At 39.2% G+C, this 21,059-nt stretch overlaps 2 protein-coding genes across 2 annotated transcripts in view; one reads left to right on the top strand and one right to left on the bottom strand.

The window, feature by feature from the left end:
- The window catches only part of LOC115675288 (probable purple acid phosphatase 20), a 32,383-nt gene that overhangs the window by 6,501 nt on the left and 4,823 nt on the right, over positions 1-21,059 (top strand). The window lies entirely within an intron of this gene.
- Positions 6,329-8,843, bottom strand: LOC115675286 (purple acid phosphatase 22-like). The gene is made up of 5 exons (XM_030597885.2): positions 8,481-8,843; positions 8,034-8,325; positions 7,335-7,909; positions 7,164-7,252; positions 6,329-6,775 (listed from the first exon to the last, which is right to left on the bottom strand). The coding sequence occupies exons 1-5, from the start codon at positions 8,658-8,660 to the stop codon at positions 6,562-6,564; spliced, it is 1,350 nt and encodes a 449-aa protein (XP_030453745.1). The 5' UTR covers positions 8,661-8,843; the 3' UTR covers positions 6,329-6,561.

Genomic DNA, 21,059 nt, shown 5'->3' with positions numbered 1-21,059 from the left:
CCATTCGTCGACTAATCTATTGTTAAATATCAAGCCATGGCCACAATACAACATATGGTGATAAGGCGATCAAGATTCCCATTGGCAAGGTCTCCATCTATAATCAGTCGGTGGCTTTGCCCTTAAGGATATCCTCAAACCAAGGGATAAGAACAGCAAGAGTGCCATTACTTTCATATGGCGCTTCCTTGAATGCCATAAACTTTTTTTTTTACTCACTTAAGTGCCACAAATTTAAAAAATCGATCACTTAAGTGTTATCAATGATTTGTCTTACCGGCCGATTGTCTTACTAGGTACCGCTGGCACTGATGTGGATAATTTTTGTAATTTTTTAACAATTTTTTTATTTTTAGATTTTTCTTTCCTTGTTTTTCTTTGTGCCGGCAAGGGTCTCACCTGCGGCCATCGTGGCCTCATCGGTCACGGGTGAGGGCACGAAGGCCCACGCCAAATCTGGGCTAGGGCCTTTGCCGCAGCCTCACCCAAATTTGGCGAGGGCCTTCACTCCCTTGACCGCAACCGGCGAAGCCGCAATGGCCCGGGGTGAGGCCTTCGTAGTCCCACTAGCAGCTGGCAACAACCTTCGCAACCTTGTTGGCCGCGGGCAAGGGCGCGAAGGCCCTCAGTCACGGCCGGCGAGGACTTCCGTTTATTTTAAAAAGTTTCACGTTGAAATGGAAAATTAAGTAAAAAATCCACGTAGGTTGATTTGCTGGAAATAGTACTCAAATGATCGATTTTACTCTGATGTGGCACTTGAGTGAACGAAAAACAAAGTTATGGCGCTTAAGTGAGCATCGTATGAAAATTATGTTACTACTAATGTTCTTATCCTTCAAACTAGTATGCATACCCATAAATCCCTAACTGAGTTCATAGTGATATTGAGCATCAAACCATCAACCTCCAATAAACCACAATACCAAATCCAGATCCCTCTCATAATTAGAATACATGTTACAATCCAAAACATATATTCTTTCACAATCTGTTAATCAAACGAAATATATTTCACAAGACATTTCTCAAATCATTTCGGAATTTATTTCATAAATCACATTCACAAATAAATATGTATAACCTTTTGAAATTTCTTTCATAAGACATTTCTCGAACGATTCACAAATAACTGAAAGTCGTAAATGCCCGATCTAGATTTTTTTGTAACAAACATGCTCTTTTATAACTCATATATATTGAATCTTTACCACTTTCGAGACATGAGTTTAAAAATTCATAAAATAGATAGCACTACTTACATGGGAACGCCTATGACCAAATGTCAAAGATTATTCGAACCATCGAACTCGCAATCTTATCAAATAAACGAGAAATAACATCAAAGTCTAAAATGCTACCTCAGCTACAAATCTATTAAACCAAGCTTACTTGCTAATAAAATGACTCCTACGCGCCAACGAAACTTTTGTCCGAAGCGGATATTCAAAGCTATCCGCAATGTGGAACTTGAGCATGAAACTTTAGAATTTCACTCCGACCACACCGTTACTTCAAATTGGCTCCCGTCAAGTCCCATAGCCCCACAACGCCCTTATATACTATTTCCATGAAATCCCTCATCTTAACAATGCAAAAATTGGGCATCGGAGTTCAAATTTCACAAAACTTCGAAATTGTGCTCTAATTCCGAAAACTATTCCAATTAGACAAACAAAGGATTTGAATCCTTATCTAGCATTGCAAATCAAAATAAATCTAGCTTGACAAGACGTCCGTGACATGTACACACGAAATCCATCTTTCCCTTTTCTTTCTTCTTTCCCCCTTTTTTCTTTTCTTCTTCTTTTCTTTCCTTTCCTCGCTTTCCTGCGTGCTCTACGTGCTCACTCTTTTCCCTTATATAATGAAAGTCAAGTTCCCCTTTTCTTTTGGGAAAAGAACGCTAGAAGTGCTAAAAGTTATGTACGGCGCTCACTTTAGTGTCAAAAGTTTTTGTTGGATTACTTAAGTATCAAATCGGAGAAAAAACGATCACTTTAGTGCTAACAGCGAGAAATTCCGGCCAAAAATAATATGTGATTTTTATAATTAAATTTTTAATCTGACGTGGCTTATTAATATTAAGAACAAGTCCACATGGACAATGTGGCTAGTCACACTTCCTTAAAAACGACATCGCACGAAGCTCAGTCCAAAAATGACGTCGCACGGGTCTTGGGGAGGAGAGAGGTGCCGAGCCTCATCGGTGCGGCGGCGCCCAGCCCTGCCATAGCTGCGCCGGCGAAGAGACGACCACCTCGGAGGCCGACGTGGCCGCATCGCCTTGACAGTCAAGCTTCGGTGAGAGAGCGAGATCTCAGCCATGGACAGTGAGCACCGAACCCAAGCGAGCAAGAGAATGTGAGAGTTATGGACGCCATTCTTCCTCTCTCAAAACTGAATTAGGGTTTAGATTAGGGGCAATCCCCTCTCTCTCTCTCTAAGCTTCAATGGAGGATATGAACTCTTCAGTCTTTCTTTTCTCTTGGGATATGACACATCCATCAAAAAAGGACAAAAAGGGGCCCTTTTCTTTTCTGAATCGGAAACACACAGCTTCCTTTTTGCAGAGTCTCAAGCGACCAGGCCGGCATTGTTCCCGATCTAGACAATTGACCGGTGACTCTTGCCCAGAACTCAGCATCGCTCATCGCTAATCTCGCCGACGCTATCTGCTCCAAAGCCATACCAGCAACACTAGCTTATTCCGGCAATTTCCTATGGACTCCAACTTGCCCAGTAAATTCTCATCAAGGCCCACCGGCAAGTTTCAGGTTTTCCAGCCATCCTCCATCATCCGACCAGTAGTAGTTCGCTGAGTCTTGTGCCGTTGCTCACTGCACATCTAGCAACGACGGACGCCGCCGTTCCCACCGGCGAAAACAACCATCCCCTCTCAAAATTGAATTAGGAAGTCGAATTAGGGTTTCGATTAAGGGTTTCGATTTGGGGCAAATATATAAACGACGTTGTTTGGGAACAATAATGCTGACTAGGCACGCCGGCGAGCCACGTAGGACTGAGATATTAATAAAATATGACCATGTCAGACTTCTGGCGACCTAGATCGGAGTTGACACTTAAGTGATCGTTTTTTTTAAAAACGCCACTTAAATAATTCGGAAAAAACTTTTGGCAGTAAAGTGAGCGCCGTACATAGCTTTTGGCACTTCTAGTGTTCTTTTCCCCTTTTCTTTTTGACTAGTCAAAGCTTTCTTTTCTTTTCTTTTTAATTTTAATCCTATTTTGACCAAGTCAAACAAAAATAAGGCAATATATTCTACCCTCTTTAAAAGACATTGTTTTGATTGAAATATCAACTAACAGAACCTTGATAGAAGGTAAATATGTCATATAGATATAAATTTGATTTTTTATATCACAGGAAAAAGTTTAGGATAAATATGTCACAGTTGACATAATTTGGGGTTTTTAACGTTAAAAAAAAGTTGAGGGTAAATGTGCCACGGTGGGCATAGTTTGATGTTTTTGGTGACTTTTTTTCTTAATTTTATCTTAAACTTGCAAGTCATATTAACTATCATATAAAAATGAGATAAATTTGAGCTTTTTTGTTAGCGATTGAAATAATTAAATGAAAATTACATTTGCTGAATATGGCACTGGATAAGGGGGGATAATTTAAAAAAAATGTTAAACTTATTATACGGTGGTCAATTTAATCATAAATTTTTTTATTTTGGAAATTTAGTCATAAATCTTCCGACCAATTTTGGTAAGAAATCACCGACATAGAAGCCGATCCTCCTACGTGGCACGACTAGCTCTGACACAGACAATTATTACCATTTAAAAAAAATTGAGTTATTTATTTATTTATTATTTTTATATTTTATTTTATTTTCTTTGATTACTATTTATCTTCCCATAAGGGCCGACACGGGTCGCCGGGGACTCAGCAAGGGCCTAGGCCCTCGCCCATTTATAGATATGCACTTCCCATAATCTCTATGGATTCATGTTCCTAAGCTTCTTCACGACTCAAATGAATTTGCGAATCTGGGCGGAGAATATTGTCGTCATCTCATAAAAAAAGAGCCCGTTGATTCTTGGATCCCAAGCACATGTAAGGTTAGCTCTCGAGGGAAACATAATATAGATACGAATCGCTCACACTGACGAAGGCTTCACGGCCCTCGTCTAGATCTGAGTGTGGGTCATAACCATCATTGGCCATCATCGAGGGCCCGGCACCGCCAGTCCTTCCAGGAAGATGAATAGTGGGAAAAAAGAAAGAAAATAAAATAAAAAATAAATACTATATAAAATATTCAAAAAAATTACAAAACTTGTCCACATTAGCGTCGGCCATGCCATGTAGGATAGTTGGCATTCATGTCAGAGATTTCTAGTCAAAATTGGTAAATGATTACATCGACAAATCGTCAAAAGATTTACAACTAAATTGACCATAAAAAGTTTAGGAATGAATTCGCCGCCATGCAATAAGTTTAGTACTTGTTAAATAATTATCCTAGATAACAGTGACCATATACTCTTAATAATATGAAATAAAATATTAAATACAGCCATGTTAATTTTTTTCGAACTCTTCTTTTCTACATATTCTATCACACTTCCATTTCTTTAACATGGTATAAGAACAACAGAAATGTGATAACTTTCGTATGACGCTCTTTTTAGGGCCATAACTTTTTTCTTGCTCACTTGAGTATCACGTAGCTGTAAACTCGTTTACTCGAGTGTATACTTCGGCAATTTGTGCTACGTGACTTTTTAAATAATGTTTTGAATCCGACCTGGCTTTTAAGAAGGGAACTCTCTCCCTCTCTCACTTCTTCCTGTCTGAAAATCGTAGAATCCATAAAATAAAAATTTAACTCTCGCTCACTATCGCTCACTCTCGCTCTCGATATCGCTCACTCTCGCTCTGTCTTCTCTTGCTTCGGCTTGGAAGCATAGTCTCTGTCTTCTCTTGCTTCGGCTTGGAAGCATAGTCTAGCGACTTCGACGCCGCTCCTCCTCCGTCGTCCATTATCATTCTCTCTTTTCTGTCCTTGCGCTTGCTCTGAGAGACCCAAGATCCGTTGGTGGAGGAAATAAAGAAATTGCAATGGTGACTCCTGAGAGAGAGTGTGTGAGAGAATCTATTTTGAGTTAGGGTACTTCACCAACGGATGGCACGAACCCTCTCCCTCTCCTTGCTTGCTCTAAGAGCCCCAATTTCGCCTCTTGGAAGCAGCGTCAGGGTTCCTCACCAACCTTTTCAACTTTAACAGAAATTTGCCCCAATTTCGATAAATTGAGCTAGGGTTCTTCAAATAGATCTGTAAACAACGTCATTTAAATTCTCATTTGCTGACTTCATCTTGCCGATGAGCCACGTCAAACATTATATGATAAATTATTGCCACGTTGGATTTTTTGACGAGACAAATCACCGATAGCATTCAAGTATACGATTTTTAAAAAATGTGGCACTCAAGTGAGCGAAAAAAAAAAATTTAACACTCAAGTGAGTGCCATACGAAAGTTGTAGAACTTTTGGTATTCTTATTCCCTTTTAAACTTTATCTGAACTCTCATGTGGCCTTTCTATGTCTACGTTCACAAAGATTTCCTTTTTGCTATATTTTTTTAACTCAATTGACAATAACCCAAAACAACATATAAAGATACCTGTATATACGGGATAGATAGTCAAAATTGATGACATTTATCTGCGTAAAGCGCGAGCCACGTGACTAGCGTAAAGCTTCCATATATTTTTCTATAATTTCGAATAAATTGCTTCTTCTTTTTCATGTTACTACTAGCCTCCATCGTCTTTCTTTTAGAGCTTACGTCCGAAAGTTTATTTCACACGCACATTGCGTGTATGCTAGTGTGCAAACAATTTTGTATTAACACCTATTTTTCAATAGATTGATGACATACATTAGTATTTTTCTTACGAATATCAAAGTCTTTGTCTAATTTCTTTCCTAGAAGGAAGCTGATTAGCCTTTCTTTTAATCGGGAATATAAATCCTCAATGAAGTCAACATCGTTTCCCCATACCGGTCTTCCAAAGTCTAATTTGACTATTAGGTTAGGCATAATTGTCAGAACATCTACTATCCCACCAGTCACTCAAGCTTAAGCATAGTTCAAGTGCTTCCCATCGTGTGAATCCGATGTTCGATTTGGTCCGTCCTGAATATGAACTTAAATCCCCATTAGGCCTGGAACACATAGTATTAAACATCGATACTCTCTAAGACAATGAATTGTTGTGTAAATTAAGGAAGAATTTCGTTTTCACTACTTTCCTGCGACGAGAAAATATGAAAAATAAACCGCATAAACCCAATTAATTGCTCTGGAGGAATTATTTGTGTCATTAACAAAGGGTAAAAATCCCATCTAATTGCAAGAAACTGTGTCTAAGAAGGAATTCAAAGGGAAAAGAAAGATTGCCAAACATGCAATTTTATCTAAATTTTTGGGACCTTTCAACATATAAACCTACACCCACCAAATATGCAATTTGACTGATGCTGAACCTAAGTATCTCTATTGTGGCTTCGATCCTGCTCAAAGTTCATCCTTAATAGAAGATGGTTGTTGACCCATGCAAGTACTTGAGGCGCTCAAGCTCTCTAGCCAAACCTCGTCGGCGATGACGGAGTTGGTCTCGTTGTTGCGGTGCCATGACCAGTGCGCATGCGTGTGGTTGAGTACCCTCAGTCTCCCGTGTCCAAAGCTCGCCTCCCTGAACATCGAGAGAGGCGAAGCTGGTTCCTTGTACCTACAAATTCATCACCTAAATGATCAGGCGCTATAAAAGCGTACATTAACATACACAACATCATCCAATATTTCAACACAAGGCCAATGCGGCAATGCGTCTCGCGATAAAAAGAGGCATACTCTTTTGGGATTAATGATGACTGAAATCTGTCTATATTTCAAAATTTGAGAATGCTATCTTATATCATCCTCTAAAAGAACATTGCCATATCTGTGTTTTGTCCTATAAAAAATTTACGACAGATCAAAGAGTAACACAACAGCTTAACATCAGTCAATTCCTCTAGGATTTCTTTCTGTTTTTCATCCTACAATTCGACCGGTTGTTGATTCAGAACGAAAATGAACATAAACAGGAAAAATTAAGTTAGAGAAAGCACACTTACGACATTGCAAGCCCTTCTCTATTCCCTCCATCGCCAATGGTCACATAGACAGGTCCACAAGTGTCAGCCTCATTGTCGTAAATCCTAGTCTGCGTATAACAAAGAACGAGCGTCATATTCTCAGAAAAACCAAAAATGAAACATTTTGCTTCATGCTATATGTGAACTTACAAATCGTTCATAGGCATGAACATGCCCGGCAAAGACGATGTCAACCCGTGCGCCATACAGTAATTCCTCCATCACCTTCCTCATGCTCTCACCTTCCCCTTGATGAGCCTTATTCGTGTTGTACCACGGCGCGTGCAACAGCACAAACACCCACGGTGTCGCCCTCCGATCAATCTTGGCCAGGTCCTGTTGAAGCCACTTGAACTGAGCCGAGTCGAAGTTGAACTCGGTGTATGACCCCAGCATGATGATGTGGATGCTACGACCGGCAACATCGAAGGAGTAATAGAGGTTGGATTCAGACCCACTTTCCTCATAGGGCATGAGCCACCGGGCGTTGTAAGCCTTGAACCCGTGTGTGTAGATGATGGGAACTATCTCGATCTCATGGTTGCCCTCGGTAACCATCCAAGGTCGGCGGCTTGCAGTTGGCTCAACCAGGCGGCCAAAGGAGTCCCAAAGTGGCTGCTGGCCATTGGCATAGGAGAGGTCGCCCGGGAGTAGGAAGACGTCGTAGTCCTTGCTCTCAACGTGCTCTAGGGTTGAGTTGGTCCAGTCTGTTTGCCCTAGATCACCTACATAGGTCGGAAAATCGTAACGATTAAGATTACTAGATAAACTCAGTTTGGACAAATAGGAAGAAATTTGCTATTTATCGACTCAAATGGGACAAAAAAGAGTTGCATCAAGGATACATACCAACCACTGCAAATTCGATGGGGAAGGTGGAAGGCGGCATCTTGAACGAGAACTCCGGGCCAGATGCACCGCACCGATAGTAATAAGTCGTGTCTGGCTCCAAGGGCCCGATCTTGACATGGTGGATTTTGCCGGAGGAGTAGAAAAAGTAAGTATAGGATGTATGCTCTCCTCTTATCCTGGTGGTGTATTGTCCCGGAGCCGTGCCGTACTCCACGGTGGAATGCGCCCTGTGGTCCTCCGTAACCCACGTTACTCTCATGTGGTTGCTTCCGGCAAGCGAAATATGCACCTAAAATCACCCAAAAATGGGAATAATAGCATTTAACATCGACATGAAATCTAACCGGCACAACTTCGAGAAATATTCATGTTCTTCGACCGCAAAGGAGTTCATAAAATATCTTTGAAATTAGTTATAAGATCAATGGGCAATGAGAAATCGACCTGTTGAGGCTCCGACTCAGACCGCTTATGCTTGGAGAATATGATGTTCCCGGGAGGGGGTCGATTGTATTCCTCTACGGAAGCATAAGTGAACTGTATGAGAATCTGAGGCACGAAGACGAAGAAGAAGACAACAATGGTTGAAGGAAGAAGAAACGCCCGTGGACACCAAATCTCCATGGTTGAAGCAATGAAGCTAAAGTGTGTATACTGATGAATACTTTTGGGAGGAAGAGAGAGGGAATATAAAGAAAAGTTGGGCTAGGGGAATTTGAATCGGAACACTATAATCTATTAAATAAACGAGAAGGCAATACCGTCAAGTAAGTCGATTGGAATATCTTGAATATGATGCTTCAGAGGTAGATGTGCTCTCGTCCTCCTCCATTTTTCTTCACTACCAGCAAGAAGCGTGTGATAAGGTAACTCTTGGACTTGGCTTGGCTGGGAAAGGGACCACTTTCCTCAGCCAGTAATTTTACAGGATCATTGATGCGTTTGGATAGTTTTGGTAATTATCCTAAACTAAAGAAATAAAAGCGTCTCGAGTTACGGGTTACTATTATTTAAGAGGGACTTTAGAAAAGTCTCGGGTCACAAGCAACCCATCCGCAAGTTCGAATATACACTTGTGAAGTTTCGCAATCGATACATCGCTCAAAGTTCATACCAATGAGTTCTTACACTAATCTCGTGTGTAGAAAAACTAACCGGGTAAGACTTGTTAAGATATATGGTCGATGATCGTGGATGTGTACGCATTTCTCGATAGTTTGAGCTTCTAACAAAGTTAGTTACAGAGATCAAATTTTTGACGATCCGTGCGTTCTCTTACTCGGTTTGTTAGTTGATGTTGTTCCGGCCACCTCTCTCATTGTACGCATGCAATATCTCGGTCGTTGGGCAAGACTCAAAACTTTTGCCAGTAGAGCTCAGCTCACCTTGATCTGAATCTTTCACGTGGACTGAGCGAAAATGAATTTGTCGTATACTAGAATTTCTCCTCCAAAGGGGACAAGACATGTCCGGTTGGAGCCAAAAAAGCTAACCACCACCACCGTCTGAACACCCAAAGTCAGACTTGGGTGGTTCCCAACCTGTTGGAGACTCAGACCCATCCGTTTTACGTTGCCTTTTTTTTTTTTTTCTTCTTCTTCTTCTTCTTCCTTGGTTTGCCAGTGAGGGAAATTAGGGTTTGTCGGTCACGAGAAGCCACGCCGTTCATTCTCTCACCTGCCCATTAGGTTTGCCAATTTCACAGAAGCCGGATCAGTCGACCAATCTCCTGGTAAACACAATTTATGTTTGGTAAAGTCATATTATCTGGTAAAAAATATTAGGCTCCGTTCGTTTCGTGAAAAAATAAATAATTTAAAATTTATTTTCTTAAAAATAATCGCTTGTATATTTTGAAATAATTAATTAATGAAAAATATTTTTATTATTAATAACAATTTATGTCTAAAAAATTTTCATGAACGATGAAAATACTTTTCATCTTATTCATTTTTGCAAGTAATTCAAGCGATTAGTTTTTAAAAATTATTTTTCAAATAATTTGTTTTCCGCGGAATAAACTCGCCTTCAATTCATTGTAAAATTATCTTTTGTTTTGTGATAAATCTACAAATAAATGGTAAAACTTCTAATTTTCTAGCAATATCCCTTTTTCCCCGTTAAAGCATGAAAAAATAATTGGTTCGCGTGGTAAACCAAAACACATAAAAAAGCCAACCATAAAAGATAAAAACTGCCAAATCTTAGAACCTATGAATCGGACTCAATGATGTCCTCTTACGTCATGCTCCGAATATCCGAGGAATCTACTCCTAGAAACCCCACGACGTGGCGGTGCATAACCCCACACTCTCTTATATTTGATTGGCTCTCTCATTAATCAAATCTTAAATGGGAAAAATGAGTTGGCAAATGTCTCATTTCAAGAAGCAATTTCAACCACAGATTTCCATTATTATATCAGTTTTGGACGTGCCTTGAGAACCGGATCATAACCTTTCGACTGACACACGTTTATGATGTGAACAAGGAATCAAACCATTCGAGAGATTGATAATCTCGTCAACATTGTCTAGATCACGACGACACAAAGATGATAAAGAAACCAAAAAAATGTCAGATTAGTACTAATCTTTCTAATATATCAATATTCCAAAGTTGAACTGTTAACAAAATGATCTGTTCAAAACGGTACCAGAGCAGATATTATAGAGTATGAATTTTGGTGCTCTTTCTATCTTTATTTTTATATGGTACACGTCTCTTTTAGTATGTTCTCTTTTTCACATTTTATATTTCACGTGCAAAGGTGGGTCTACACGCAAATTTTGCTTTCTCTCAACTAATTAAACTTTTAGGGGAAACTCTTCAAGATGTTGATCAATTGGCTGCCTTTCCATCTCCATGGAAGAGTTCCATTAATATCAATTTTGTGATTATAGGAAGAGTGTAAGCTATAAAAAGGCTTTAACCATACGCGTGCATACTGTTGAGAATATACCTCCAATTCGAGCAAGTTTCTTAATTTGAGTAGATTTTCTAAAAAAGTTTTCCTATTTCAAATGTGTGTGCATATTCTACCTCTACTATCAGATACAGAAAAGCAAACAAGAGGAGTATCAGAATTTCTTTTTGTAAGATTTTTTAGTGAGTTCTTTGTGAGAGATCATGAGATAATATTTGTGGGTTTGCTCTAGGCTTTATCTAGGTGTGAGAAACACTTGAGCGCGACTCTCCTGTATCTGATGTTCTTCATTATTTCTCGTTTATTTATATGGTGATTTCGCATTGATTTAATTACAATACCTGGTTAGCTACCACGTTATACTACAATACATTCGTCTCCCCAAAAGGGTATTTAGTATCTTGAAATAGCTTTTGACCAAATGTGATTAAGGGCTTATTTGCAAAGGTATTCAGGCAATTGCAAACTTTCTTGGCCCCTAGATTCCCAAAGTGGAAACACGATTGCTTCCAAAAGGTGATTGTCAAGTGCTATTGGAACACGTCCCCTCGCCCAAACCCTAGAATGTGTGACGACAAGTGGGTCTCTACACGAAAGGCTGAGAGAGAAATTCCGCGGGGAAAAATCCAAAAAGATGAAAGAGATTATAGTTGAAAACGAGTGATAGGAGCTTCAGAGGCTGGAAGTGTTTCTTTTCTTTTTATTCTTTTGCTTCTCACCAATTTCTGTTTTATCAGATACGGTACGTAAGTGAATTAATAGTTCTAGGTTCTTGTATAATCCATGGTTAACTATAAAAAAAAAAAAAAGGTCATTAAGATCATGATTACCAAGAGTTAAAAGAAAAAGCCGAAACAGAAATTTACTGATGATTCAGTTCATTGGCAAAAGATAATACTAATTTACAGAAGTATGGAGTCCATGTTGTTTGCACATTTGACACAACTCACGATTAAAGTTTTGATCCAATTGCGTATGTTACTTTCGACCAAAAAAAAAAAAATGCGTATGTTACTTCAGATGTAAGGTAGGGATTTAACAAGCTCTAGACTCTCTATAGGCTTTACTAAACTTTAAATATATTTTCCTTCATTTTCAATAATGGGTAAATGTCACCGCTGATCCATAGATTTTTGTATCGAAAATCAAAATGATCTCTTTACTTTTTTTCTTTATTCAAAAGAATCTCTCTTCTTCGAAAGTGCTACATTGATCCCTCTGTTTCACTTTTTTTCTTACTCATTGATTTTTGCTAATATAGACTGTCGGATTTTTTAGTAAGACTCTGCAGTGGACTTGTTGTGTTATGATTCGTACCACACATTAGACAACATAAAAGCACAAACAAAATGAGAGAGAGAGTGAGAGAATGGGCTCTCCAGCTCGCAGCCACGAGATTTGGACCTTGGAGATCTAAAGCGCATAACCCAAAACTTGAGCTTGCGGCCATGGGTGCTCGAATTTTGAGCTTGCGGTCGCAATGGTCGCAATCTAAACATTGTAGATCTCGAGCTTGTGGCTGCCATAACAGCTCGAGCTCATGGATCTTGAGCTCGCAGCAATGGTTGCTTATTTATGAATTAGGGGTTTTGCGTTGTTGAGGTGCTAGATTTTGTGGGGGTTTAAGTTGAAGAAGAGAGAGAGAGAGAGAGAGAGAGAGAGAGAGAGAGAGAGAGAGAGAGAGAGAGAGAGAGAGAGAGAGAGAGAGAGAGAGAGAGAGAGAGAGAGAGAGAGAGAGAGAGAGAGAGAGAGAGAGCATTTGAAAAAAAAAACAATTATCAAATTTCTAACGTTGTTAACGCCATGTCAGGAAATTCCATCACAAAAGCAAATTGGAGACGAACAGTAGCACTTTCTAAAAGGTGGAAGGATGTGTTGAACAAAAAAATTATATGGACGATTTTGATTTTTTAGCTAAAGTACAAGGACCTTGGTGAAAGCAGAGAAGGTTGCGTTGGAAGGATGACTAAAGAAAAAGATGATGGAAAACGGGTCCTCCTTCTCAAAACTATTGTTTTTATAAGTTTACCATGCACCTTTGATCCCGAGGCATTCTACATGGCATGATACATTTACACAATTTGGAGATAAATCCATATCCCCTAAATTTTGGAATGAAATATACTTGGTAGGTTAGAAGGAATTGAATATAGAACACGTTGTTTAATTGTTCTATTTACGCATCAAGAGCGATGTGAATTTTTAGAAAATGTCCGTTGGTATATTATTTCATGTCAATTAAGATTTTTAAGCCTGAAAATCTTCTCACCTCTATGTATGCATAATAGATATGATCAATGGATGAGCCTAGCAGAATACAAGCCTAAATGTCATTGCCAAGACTAGCCCATGATTTAAAATATTTGAACTTTCACTCAAAAAGGTAATCGAGCTTGAGTAGGCCCAAGCAAGGCTATTTGAGCGAGCTTCAACCCAAGAAAAAAATTGTATGCCTAGGTCTGCCTAGTTTGTTCTTCGAGCTTTGTCCGCTCGAGCGGGCTTAGAAGGTCGCCGAGCTTATGATCAGGTCCAATGTATAGTACTTATGGTCATAGAAATGAGGAGAATTTCATGAATGAGCTACTATCGCTATTTGAAGAAAAGAGGTTTTGAGTTTTAGCTAAAAAATAAAAAACAAGAAAGGAGGGTTTTGTGAGGGCACATGTCCCGTCGCTCCCTCCCTTCCCTCTTCTTTTCTTCAATTTTACTATAGATCTCTTTCGTGTCACTTCATCCCCCTTTTCTCTTTCTTATGCACCTTGCTTGCTGCGCTCACTGCGGGTAATAGCAAGAGAGTGAAGGACGAATGATCCTCTAAAAAGAGTGATTTATTTCTACTATACTATATAATTATTTCTTTAAATTTTATTTTTAGTTTGAAGGTGGCAATTATGTTCCTTCCATTCTTTTGCATTTTGTGGGTTGATGTCAATTTTTAATAAACTAAAATGAATCGTTAGAGTTAGACTACTTTGTTTTATGCAACACAATCTAATGCATTTCTCTTTAATGTAATAAGATACATGTCATGTATTCACAATTTTTTATGTTAACTCTTCATTATTTCTTTCTTGTATCGAAGGTTTCTAATCCATGTTGCCTCAAGGATTTCATTCCAATTTCAAGTTGTAATGTTTTATATAAAATCATATCAAAGCCACTTGCAGAAATAATAACTTGTATTCTCGCTTCAGTTGTTAGCCTCAACCAAATTGCTTTCATCAAGGAACGGTAGATTTCAGAAACTATTCTACTATGCCAAGAACTCTTGCACAACTACCATAAGGGCGACAAAGATAAACGAGTGGTAATAAAAATTGATTTCATGAAAGCTTATGACATGGTAACATGAGATGCCGTTCTCAGGGTTCTTAAAGCTATAAATACATACTACACCCAAGTTCTCAGTTAACTTCAATGGCAAACAAATTAGTTATTTTGCTTGAACTAGTAGGCTACGCACTTGGTGATTAAATTTCTCCATATTTCTTTGTCCTCATTATGAAAATTCTTAATAAAATTATTAGTGGGAAAGTTGCTACCTCTTCCTTTAAGTTCCATTGGTGCTATAAATCGCAAAGAATTACCCCCTCATACTTCACAGATGATTAGTTTCTATTTGCTCATGGGGATGTGAACTCCGTCCTTTGCCTTGTTAATGCATTTGATGACTTTGCAGCTCGTGCGGGACTACAGTTTAATCCAAACAAATATCAAATCTTTTTCTTTGAATTGACTGATGGTCAAAAGCTCCTTGTACAGGACCACACACCTTTCTCCATAGGTAGCTTTCCTCTTATATACCTTGGTCCTTTTTACTGGAAGGCTCACGCATAAAGATTGCAAGGGTCTGAGGGAAAATATCTTTATGAAAATAAAAGGATGGGGCATGAAACATACTAGCTATGTAGGACGACTTCAATTGGCCAAATCGGACCTTATTTTCATCTACACCTTTTGGATGCAAATGTTTTTACTACCAAATCAAACTATCTATGAGATTGAGAAAAAGATTAGACAATTTTTATGGGCAGGAAAAGCAGAAGTTCATATGTCACGCAAAGTTGCGTGACAAGTAGTTTGCTTACCTAAAAGTGAGGGGGGGGACTAGGGTTGACCGATCTGAAATTTTGGAACAAAGTATTGCTAGGTCGCATGCTTTGGAACCTTATCAACTATCCATCCTCTTCCCTATGGAGTAATTGGGTTCACAGCACCAAATGCAAAGGCACTCCAATGATACAACTTGACATCAAGGGAAGTATGGCTTAGAGTTGGCAAGTTCTTCTTAAGTTGAGACCCTCTAACTTCAGTCATCTCTAGCTCAAGTTACTATTGGAAAGAGATACATAAGGAACTCATATAGGTGGGAACAGCTATGGAGTGGTATGACCTGATTTGGACCAGCGGAATTTGCAAGCACAGGCGAATAGGAAAGAAAGGGCTGTTCAGGACAAAGCTCTAATCCCATAGGTGGGCCCAATCTCCTATCGTCGTTGATCCAACCATTTCATTTTATCAGCCAGCTTGTCTGAAGAGATAGACAACCGACAGTAGAGAACATATTATGAACAGTTTAGAAGACAAAACCCATTTGTTCTTCAAGTGTAATCGGACTAGGAGTATATAGTGCAATATCCTCACATGGCATGATATTCGACAATCTTTAGGAAGATGGAATGATGAACTTCAGTAGATGATCAAGGCCACTAAGGGCAATGACTTGGCAGCGAGACTCCTCAAGGTCTCTTTCTTAGCGATTATATATTGCATTTGGATGGAGCATAGCTACAAATATTTTCAAAACAAGTCAACTAAGATCCTCATTCTTTTGGTTAAGGTATGTAAAATTGTAAGTGGCATGGCTTCACTCTACCAAAATTTTAGACCTTTCCAGGCAAATGTTTTGTTGGCTACTATGTGGAGACTTCATATATCCATCTTCTCACATGATTAGTTCCATCTACAATGCTAGGAGATGCCTTCAAGCTTCTGTACTCATCTGATTAATACTGCTTACATCTTTACAACAGCAACAAAAATTCACTTAGTTTAATCTATGAGCATATCGAATTATGATGGGGTAATGTCATGTTTGTATTATGAATTTCATGTTACATCCCGAAAGTGAGACGCTAGTTTGAGATTGAGCGTGTCTGAACTCGATCAATGAAATAAATGATTATATCATTTTATAACGGTTTGCTTTTGTGTCAAACCATATAAATTAAGAACGCGATTTTCTCATGAGAAAAGTTCATCCTACCGTGAAGCGGGTGTGAAGCACGAGAGTAAAGATGAATAGGAGGGTGGGCTGACATGGCCTTCTTAACGTTGTGATTTGTTTTGTCTAACAAGCAGTGCAAACAATCTCTGATGCTTTCAGTTCATGGAACAAAAAATATTTTCCGTAAATCGATTAGTTTTCCATCATCCAAATACCAAAAAGTTAAAAAACAATTTCCTGCAAATAGTTTTCCTTCAAATAAACGGACCCTGAAGTTTTCTTTTGCTGGAACATACTTTGAAGGGTTAGATAGGACCTTTGAACCATAGTTTTGCCCTTTGAATAGCTTCAATTCATTATGATAAGTCCGACTTATCACATTCTAATCACGCTAAACATTTCTCCATTAACAGTCAAAGTTCTTTGTTGCTAAGGGCCGAGAAGTTAAGCACAATATAAGAAAGGTTATTTCATTGCCTTTCTACGTGGATAGACCATGCAATACGTTTTCGCGAACTTCCCGTGCATTTAGGGTTTTACATGAGGGGTCCGTCTAAAGCTCCGTTCGAAAGAACACGAGTCGAAATCTGATATCCGTGGCGCAATTCTCTGAATGCAACAGCAATTTCTCGATGGAAATGTTAATCAGTGTTCGTTATCAAGACATAGTAACTTTCGAAGGGTGCTTTAAACCATAAATTACATCAAGCCCTTCGAACACGACTCCAAATTTGCCTGGTGGGTCCATTTAAGACCTGTAAGGGGAGAGATTAAGAGGCTATGTTAGAGAGACAATGACGGAACATTAGCGGGAATATTGGCTAATCAATTTTTGCACCGGGAGACTAGCTGTCCCCGTAATACAAGGCAGCAAATCAGAATAATCCAAACTATGGGGTTGAAGCTATTTCGATCGCTTTTTGATCGATTGAAGAAATTGCAAGCGCGAAAACGTGACGAAGCATGGAGTTTCACGACTGATTATGGGGATTCTTGCATCTTGTGCGAGCTCTAGTGGGATACTATACGCCCACCGGATTCTAGATTACTATATGCAAAGAGAAAATTAAGAATGGTTAATGCCACGAAAAACTTTAAACCGGTACATCTGTGATAAATTTACCCTAAATTAATTTTTTTATCACCAAAAACCTCAAACTGATACATCTATGACAAATTTACCCTCCGTTAGTTTCCGTTAAATTTTAATGTCAAATTTTTGAGTTGGATAACATGTGAGAATTGACGGGAGTACCAGTTTTGGGTTTTATCCCTCCGTTATTCACAGGTTTACCAATTTGTGATTCTTTTTGTATTAATCCAATTTAACGGAGGGTAAATTCGTTACAAGTGTATCGATTTGGGATTTTTGGTTGTCAAAAAATTAGTTTGGGATAAATTTATCACCGGTATACTAGTTTTGGGTTTTTTATGGTAAAAAATTAGTTCGTCATAAGTTTGTCATAGGTTTTTCGTGGTATTAACCCAACAAAGAATTATGTCATGATAAAAATTTCTTTCTTTTTTTTTCTCTTTTTTCTTTCTTTCATTTCTTCTTTTTTTTCTTTTAACACTGGTAGGGTGTTAGAATTAGCCACACAAAACACAACGAATTAGAGAGTAAAGGCGAGAAAGAAAAATCAATATACAAAGATTTATTCTGGTCCACCCTTAAACTAGGGCTACATTCTACAGAAGATTCCGCTATTATGAGCACCTCCCACCATTACAAGAGAGAGGGACCCCATGCCTTTTAGTTGATGGGGAGAATGAACCACGCGCCAACACGGGGGTTGTGCCAAAAAAATTATTAAAATATAGTAGATTGTCCACGTCAACGATTTCCAGCCAAAATTGGCCGAAAGGACTACATTAGCAAATTCTCAAAATGTTTAGGACTCAATTGACAAAATTTAAAGGTTTAAGATTGGATTGGCATCCGTGCAAAACATTGGGGACTTTTTGGTAATGTAATTTTCTCGTTAAACTTGTGTGATCCCGATCAAAGATCATATTGGTGCGAGAAATAGAAAAATGCAAATCATAATAATCATTGATAATTTTTTTCACCCTCATTAGCTGGCATGACCTGAAATTAATTATTTTGCATGCCTTGCGGAAAGAGTTATACAAGGAGAGGCTAAGGTCATAGAAAAAACCTAGTTTTACATGCAACTACAATCTCAAATGACAAATGATAATCAATTATGCCAAACTCACCATGGGAATAAAGTTTAAGTGTGTCCATATTTGATTGCGTATCTATTTGATCATGTAGTATTTGTTAAAATAAACACCTTACGGCCGATGTCATGTCCGAGCCCTTATTATCCATCTTGAGAGAAAGAAAATTAGTTTATTTCTCTTTGATACTCTCAAGGGTAATTAGAATTGTTATTTCACCTCACTGACCGAAGTGGCGTTGGAGTTCTCCCATACTCGCATACCCTTGTGAGTGGAGCTTGGGGTTATCAGGTGAAGAGTGAGTGATGCAAAATGGATGAATACAACTGGTTCGTGGGTTGGCCTCCCGTGCATAAACTGGTCAGGAGCTGATGGCACTCTCCTGATGAGGCCTTGGCAGGCCAAAACAAATTGTTGTACCTAGTGTTATGCATGTCTCACTCGATGAACTAGACGCTCGAGCTTAGCTTGGCATGGTACGATCCGATACGAGGAAGCTATTCGCCATCCGGTTCTTTGGAACAACTATAAAACAAAGGCTGGTTTGGTGTTATTGACTGCACCAAGCGCCACACGGGCTATTCCGCAACCGAAGAACTGTCGGCCCGTGATAGATTGTATTATAGCAGGATCCCTCCAGTAGGTGAGCTAGAGTTGGAGAAAACCAGTGGTCTACCCGGTCATACAAGAGCAGAGAGTGAATTGCTAGGGCAAAATTTGGTTGGACAAAGTGTGGCTCTTGACTAGTGTCTAGGATGACAATTGGGGCACGGGAAAGAACCAATTCCCTACTGAATAGGGAAAATGTTCTTGGATCAATTTGGCGAATCTCAATATGGGTCTGCCACCACGTTATCAATAAGGAGAGAAACCTCCATTAGTTTGCTGAGATCAGGAGAAAATTAGTAGGCAAAAGAGGGTGCTTCCAAAAGGTGCAGTTGGTGAAACGTGCCACACTTGTCAAGGAAAGCACAAGTGACCGAGGATACTCAAACAACGTTGATCGAAAAAAGCTACCGGTGGAGTAGAGTGGCATGTTCTGTTGGGCAAGCGTTGCCATTCGATGTATGATCCAAAAGTGGCACATCAATGGTTGAAGACTATTCAATGTATGACCTAGAGTGGCACATTAAGGGCCTATTTGGCAACCAGCCAAATAGTGCCTGATTCTATTATTTTGTTCTCGAAAACAAAAAAAGAACAGAAGTCCGTTTGGTAAATTTTTTGTCCCCGAGCACAAATTGGTTCCCAGAATCAGTTTTGGAACATAATCAAGAATAAAAAAAAAGTTGATTCTTGATTCTGGGAACAAGAATCAGAAATAGAAGAGAATTATTTTTTTCTTTTTCTTCTTTCCTTCCTGGCCTGTGGCCGATTCTTCTTCTTTCCTAGCTTGTGGCCGGTGGCTAGCAAGGGCGTCGCGGCCCTTGCCAGCCACAGACGAGGGCGGCGGCGAAGGTGGCCCTTGCCCAGGTTGCGAGGGTCCAGCCCTTGCCCTTGCCAGCCATGGGCAAGGAAGGAGAAAAGAAAAAAAAGAAAGAAAGAAATATTTAAAAAATTCAAAATATTATTAAAATATTATTAATAAAAAGAAATTTTGTGCAGTTACCAAACGCATTTATGTTCTTTTTCTATTTCAGGAATAGAAATTTTGGGCCATTACCAAACATCTTTAAATGCTCAGAAATTGTTTCCGGGAACAACATAAAAAAATTATTTTTAAGCAAAAATTATTTTCGAGAACAGAATGGTTACCAAACGCACCCTAATAGTTGAGGAACGCAGGGAAGCGACAGAACAGATTGCAACAAGGACGTTGTGGAATTGAGTAGGGAGAATGTCACAGACCGAAGTGACACTGGAGTTTTCCCATACTCGTGTACCCTTGTGAGTGGAACTTGGGGTTTTCGATGAAGAGTGAGTGATGCAGAAGGGATTAATACAATTGGTTCATGGGAGTGGCATTGGGGTGGTTTGTGCTAGGAGTTTTAGGTTAGAATTAAGATACCCTTAGGAGCTTTGAAGGTGGGTTAGCCTCTCGTGCACAAACTGGTATGGAGTTTATGTCGCTCTTCTGATGAGACCATGGCAAACCGAAACTAGTGATTGTACCTAAAGTGTTCCGTTTATCTCGCTTGATGGATTAGACGCCCGAGCTTAGTTGAACATGCGCTTGATGGATTAGACGCCCGAGCTTAGCTGAACATGGTATGATTCGATATGAGGAAACTATTCGCCATATGGTTCTTTGAAACAATTATAGAACGAAAGCTGGCTTGATGTTATCGACTTACCAGGTGCCACACAGGCTTTTTTGCAGTCAAGGAACTGCTGGTCCGTGACACCAAAGTCATAAAAAAAAAACGTAATTTTACAAGCAAATACGATCTCAAATGACAAATGATAATCAATTATGCCAAACTTACCATGGGAATAAAGTTTTAAATGTGTAAATATTTGGATGGCATATCTATTTGATCATGTAGTATTTGTTAAAATAAACACCTTACGACGGACGTCATGTTCGAGGCCTTACTGTCCATCTTGAGAGAACGAAAATGGGGTCACTTCTCTTCGATGCTCTCAAGGGTGATTAGGGTTGTCTACTAAGGAACAAATTCCCAGTTCCGTCTACACTTAGATTAAGCTTAATTAACTTTGTTGGACGGCGATTGATGGTAATCAA

This window comes from Syzygium oleosum, unplaced genomic scaffold (assembly GCF_021117445.2).
Source record: "Syzygium oleosum isolate NSW1041296 unplaced genomic scaffold, Sole_v2.1 Sole_v2.28, whole genome shotgun sequence".
Taxonomy (NCBI): domain Eukaryota; kingdom Viridiplantae; phylum Streptophyta; class Magnoliopsida; order Myrtales; family Myrtaceae; genus Syzygium; species Syzygium oleosum.
The sequence above is the reverse complement of the archived record's forward strand: the minus strand, read 5'-3'. Positions and strand labels throughout refer to the sequence as shown.

Coding starts and splice junctions, on each gene's coding strand:
- LOC115675286 (XM_030597885.2), bottom strand. CDS start 8,660: ATGGAGATTTGGTGTCCACGGGCGTTTCTTCTTCCTTCAACCATTGTT. Junction 8,326..8,480: donor CTGAGTCGGAGCCTCAACAG/GTCGATTTCTCA, acceptor GGGTGATTTTAG/GTGCATATTTCGCTTGCCGG. Junction 7,253..7,334: donor TTCATGCCTATGAACGATTT/GTAAGTTCACAT, acceptor TGTTATACGCAG/ACTAGGATTTACGACAATGA.